At 45.4% G+C, this 5,956-nt stretch overlaps 1 protein-coding gene across 1 annotated transcript; it reads right to left on the bottom strand.

The window, feature by feature from the left end:
* Nucleotides 1-3,751: 3,751 nt before the first annotated feature.
* LOC119358198 lies at nucleotides 3,752-4,963 on the bottom strand. The gene has a single exon (XM_037624861.1). The coding sequence runs from the start codon at nucleotides 4,961-4,963 to the stop codon at nucleotides 3,752-3,754; it is 1,212 nt and encodes a 403-aa protein (XP_037480758.1).
* Nucleotides 4,964-5,956: the final 993 nt, after the last annotated feature.

The following is a 5,956-nucleotide window of genomic DNA, read 5'->3' as shown; positions in this document are numbered from 1 at the left end:
TAGTCAACTAGAGGCTCACTAGGGACATATTGTGGTCTATGTATTCACACGTGTATTACGATTTCCCTATAATACAGTTATAGCATGAATAAAAGACAATTATCATGAACAAGGAAATATAATAATAATACTTTTATTATTGCCTCTAGGGCATATTTCCAACAGTCTCCCACTTGCACTAGAGTCAATAATCTAGTTCACATCGTCATGTGATTAACACTCACAGGTCACATCGCCATGTGACTAATACCCAAGAGTTTACTAGAGTCAGTAGTCTAGTTCACATCACTATGTGATTAACACTCAATGAGTTTTATGTTTGATCATGTTGCTTGTGAGAGAGGTTTTAGTCAACGGGTCTGAACCTTTCAGATCCGTGTGTGCTTTACAAATCTCTATGTCATCTCCTAGATGCAGCTACCACGCTCTATTTGGAGCTATTCCAAACAACTGTTCTACTTGGAGCTATTCTAAATTATTGCTCCATTATATGTATCCGGTCTCTCTACTCAGAGCTATCCGGATAGGTGTCAAGCTTGCATCGTCGTAACCTTTAGGACGAACTCTTTTACCACCTCCATAATCGAGAAAATTCCTTAGTCCACTAGTTACTAAGGATAACTTTGACCGCTGTCCTGTGAGCCATTCTTGGATCACTCTTGTACCCCTTGACTGACTCATGGCAAGGCACACTTCAGGTGCGGTACACAGCATAGCATACTGAAGAGCCTACGTCTTAAGCATAGGGGACGACCTTCGTCCTTTCTCTCTATTCTGCCGTGGTCGAGCTTTAAGTCTTAACTTCGTACCTTACAACTCAGGCAAGAACTCCTTCTTTGACTGGTCCATCTTGAACACCTTCAAGATCATGTCAAGGTATGTGCTCATTTGAAAGTATTATTAAGCATTTTGATCTATCCTTATAGATCTTGATGCTCAATGTTCAAGTAGCTTAATCCAGGCTTTCCATTGAAAAACACTTTCAAAATAACCCTATATGCTTTCTAGAAATTCTACGTCATTTCTGATCAACAATATGTCAACAACATATACTCATCAGAAATTCTATAGTGCTCCCACTCACTTCTTTGGAAATACAAGTTTCTCATAAACTTTGTACAAACCCAAAAATTTTGATCATCATCAAAGCATACATTCCAACTCCGAGATGCTCACTCCAGTCCTTAGAAGGATTGCTGGAGCTTTGCATACTTATTAGCATCTTTCGGGATTGACAAAACCTTTCGGTTGTATCACATACAACCTTTCCTCATTAAAATCGTCGAGGAAACAATGTTTTGACATCCTATCTGCAAGATTTCATAAATAATGCAGTAATCGCTAATATAATTCCAACAGACTCTTAGCATCACTACGAGTGAGAAAATCTCATCGTAGTCAACTCCTTGAACTTGTCGGAAAACATCTTAACGACAAGTCGAGCTTTCTTAATGGTGACATTTACCATCATTGTCCGTCTTCCTTTTGAAATCCATCTGTACTCATTAGCCTTACGACCATCGAGCCGTTCTGCCAAAGTCTACACTTTGTTTTCATACATGGATCCTCTCTCGGATTTTATGGCCTCAAGCCATCTATCGGAATCCGGGCCCACCATCGCTTCTCCATAGCTCATAGGTTCATTGTTGTCTAGCAACATGACCTTCAAGACAGGATTACGTACCACTCTGAAGTAGTACGCATCCTTGTCATCCTACGAGGTTTGGGAGTGACTTGATCCGAAGTTTCATGATCAATATCATAAGCTTCCACTTCAATTGGTGTAGGTGCCACAGGAACAACTCCCTGTGCCCTGTCACACACTAGTTGAAGAGACGGTTCAATAACCTCATCAAGTCTCCACCATCCTCCCACTCAATGGTTATATGTCTTATTTTGCAGGGGGGGTGTTGTTGGTCCTAGAGGGAACAATGATCACGTCGATGATGTTGAGTTCGACCTTGTCGTCGGCTATGATGAATATTAGGAAGAGTCACTGGATATGCATTGGCAAGTGATGGCCAAGACGTCCAGGTCAGAAGGGGAGGCATACATGCTCTACAACCAGTACGCGAAGGAATGTGGGTTCGGCATCAAGAGAGACTTGCTGAAACGTAGAAAATGTCCTGCAGGAAGTATCTGCTTGAGGAGGTATCTCTGTTTCGGGGCAAGAAAACGACGGGCCAAATTTTATACCATGGAGGCCGGACCTGCAGGCTTAGACCGGAGAGTCGATGCTTCAGCAAACCCCATTTAACAGCGAAGCTTGATAAAAAGCGTGAACTTTGGTATGTCAGCAGTTTCATCGATGATCACAACAACTTTCTTGCAAGACCGAACAAAGTCCCGTTTCTCCGGTCTCATAATCAGATCAAAGAATTTCAAAGAGCAGCGATCTTAGCTATATATGGCAGGAGCTGGGATGAGAAAACACATTATTTTTGACAACTTCGTCAGCAGGTATGGGTCATATGCTAACGCAGGGTTGGGAGGAGGAAACTGTATAATATGTGCTATAGGAAAAAGATGAAACTGCTTGCACAGGGTGATGCTAACATTAAAAAGATAGGGATCCAGATTTTTTTTCTTTGAGCACACTGTTGACGCGGGCCCAAAAACTTGTTTGGTGTGATTCGCTGTCACGTCGGGACTATCTTGACTACGATGATGTGACCGCCTTCGACAATATGTACAAGATGAACATGTATGGAATGCCGTTCATCCCTTTTGTGGGTCTAAAAAACCACCGTTGAACTAAAAATCGGTAACGCTCGCACACTGCATCTAGGCTAATTATGTATTTTAGCCATGTTATCATTAGAATTCCGCAAACATTTTTGTGTTCTTCAGCTGAAAATGTTGTGTTTCTTGGAATGTTCTGCTTGATCTTTGATGATGGTCGATAATTTCAGCAAATCACAGAGTGCTCATCACATCCTTGGATGCAAAAGCTAGAGGTTGGAATTGAAGCACGCGTATGGTGGTGCTGCAGGTTGGAACATGGGCAGTAAGTCACACTTGTTGTGCCATTTCACGCTGGTTTCGTTGCGCTAGGATCGAGCAGTCAAGTGTGCAGTGCGATGGGTGTGAGTTGCCACCGCCACCATATATACTCCTTGATTCATTGTTCTGTTCATCGAAAAGAAGAGATCGATGGAGCAACCCACCGATCGATTCGCCATGGCCACGTTTCTGCTCTTGCTCATACTTGCCCTCGCCGCCGGCAGCAGCAAGCACGGAGGAGCAGCTCTAGATGGCAACGGGGATGAAATCCATATCTGAATACTTAAACACTACTGCAAAACCTAGCTATACATATACTAGTTATAGATTATGTATGTGGAGCTTTATAATAATGCTATCATATAATCTGCATTGACAAACTTTTAAACACCATTGACAAATCAGGCTATTCATGTACTAGTTATAGATTCTATATGTGGAGCTTTTATATCTCAATGCTACTGCTATCATATAACATGCATAAACCGTCATGCTAGAAGTTAACAATTTTGCATCCTCTTGTAGTAATGTAAAACGGAAAGTTGAGGTTGTGTACTATACAACCTCGGTCTCAAATTACTTGTCTTAGATTTGTGTAGATTATGCATGTGGAGTATTTTTTTTAAAGGAATGGGAATAGCACTGCTAGCTCCTCTACTACGAGTTATGCAAAGACATGTTACTTTGACTAAAACTGATAGCATATCATAGCAGTACAATCGCCTCAGGAAATATCATTGCATACAATTTATGGACCAAACATAAAAAGGAAGAGAATCCTTAGCACCATGGTCACATTGCTTACCGAGATGTATTCCATAGAAGGAGGCCAGGCCGAGTAGGGATGGACGTGGAAGCTAGGTCGCTTTCTATTCTTCAGATGCTGCTTCAGCTCTGCTGTTTCCAGAGACAAGGACAAGAACCACTCAGGGGATTTGAACTGATCAAAGTACACAAAACCATTGAAAACCGTCATAAGCCGCACTGAGATTGTATCTTCCACTGAGCAGCTGGTGACCTCCATAAAGCTAGAGTGCAACGGGAACATCTTGTGCAGCACAAATCTGTCAACGCCATCATCGTCCGCTGTCAAGATCCAAACAGAAAGTGTGCATTCCTTCTCATCTACGATACAGAGCTTTCCATCAGTGGTCTGACCAATCTTAAATTTTTGGTGTACCACTCTCAAGGGCGGCGGCAGATCCATTCGAGAGAACTGAAATGTATCTGTTTTGAGCACGAAAATGTACTCGCTGACATACACCCCCATGATGGACTCGGTTTGCCAACAGATAAACCCATCTAGCACGGTGCAGGCTGTGCACCTGAAGCCCTGAGGCAGCAGCGTCGCAATCTCCGGAAAAATCTGCCACTCCATGGTGTCCGATGAGAAGACAGCGATGCGTAGCCTATCCCATGAGTAGTCTTGACGGACACATACCACATGGGACGGCCTCTGATCCTCTTGGGAGCAGAATGTGTGGAACCCAAGGGAGGTGCCGGCGGGCATGTCATGGTGCTCCTTGGGGCGGAGAAACAGAGCCATCGTTTGGGGGTTGTACCAAACTCCCTGCTTGATGATCGGGTGTTTAATGGCCATGCAGCCGCCATTGTAGGCCAAAGGATTGGAGAAATCGACCCGCCAGTCAGAATCGTCGTCGTCTACGAGGTGGGTGAATCCGGCGAAGGGCCGTCGTGAGGTGGGGAAGGCCATTATTGTGTATGCGAAGAAGCGAGGGAGGAGCGGGGGTGCGTGGAGCGCGCGGAAGCGGCGGCGGAAGGCGCGGGACGAACGGACGGCGCCGAGGAAGCCGGAGCAGGTGAGGGCGGCAGAGGCGAGGCTGGGGAAGTTCGGGAGGCGGAGGAAGATCTCTCGGAGCAGGTAGTCGTCGAGGTCACTTATAGTGGTGGGAGCGGGTGGTATGGGGTGTGCCGGCGGCGGCGACGGGTGGGAAGCCATGGCTGGTTGCGCTCAAGCGAAAACAGAGGAGTGAGGACTGAGGAGTCGACGAGAGAAGAGATTAACAAGTGACCATTGGTTTGTTAGCGAGATAGAGGGGAGAAGTTGCGCTTCCACGTCTAACACTCTCCTCCTGTTCTCTAGGGATGAATGCATATATCCACTCAGCTATAGCTCGGGTTGTTAGGCAGTGCCACTTTTACATTTTTATTACTAAATATAAGCTTGATTGGCTAAGAAAAACTAAATATAAGCTTGTTCAAATCTGATTGCTCCTATTTTATATATAAACAGAAACACTATTACACTGGTACATTCATTAAAATAGGAAAAGGGCTTGAAGAACTGAAGAAAAATAGGAAGCCGTGATTTGGAGTGCGGGCTCAGATGAGCCCGAAATCCTGTGCATCCATTGTTGCTTTGGGATACTGGAAAAGGGGACTCTCCGTCAAGCTTGATAGCAAGAAGAATAAGGATACTGAGAGAATACAGTATGTCCAGGACCCTAAAAAAAACAGTTTGTCCAAGTGGGCCATATTCATATGAGCGGGGAGCGTCGACGTTAGTAGGTCGTCGCATCATTTTCCTAAACTGTGGACCAGGACGTCTCGTGTGCCTGTGGGCTTCGTGCGTCAAAATTCGTGAACGGGTCTGCGATGGTGAGGCGAGCCGAAGAAGAGGAGCGGCAACAGGTTTGTCCTCCGAGCAACTGCCGACGGGATGAAGGTCGGCGGGATGGACATCTTGATGGATCCAGTCGCCAGGTGAGTTCCCCTTTCTTGATCCAAACCTCTACTGATGATCCAGCACATCCGCACTCAATGATTGATGAGTACGATGTAGGTTTCCGCTGTGAGAGGTGTCCGCCGACAGCCTCGAGCACTCAGATTTGGTGGCCCCTTGCCGTGCCGCAGCGGGGAGGATCGGAGGCAGAAGCAACCGAGGAATCGAATGCTACTTCTAGGTGCGCACATGCGTTCACCATAGGCGACG

Source organism: Triticum dicoccoides, chromosome 2A (genome assembly GCF_002162155.2).
Source record: "Triticum dicoccoides isolate Atlit2015 ecotype Zavitan chromosome 2A, WEW_v2.0, whole genome shotgun sequence".
In the NCBI taxonomy this organism is placed as follows: Eukaryota; Viridiplantae; Streptophyta; class Magnoliopsida; order Poales; family Poaceae; genus Triticum; species Triticum dicoccoides.
Note: the sequence above shows the minus strand (reverse complement) of the source record. Positions and strands in the feature narration are given on the sequence as shown.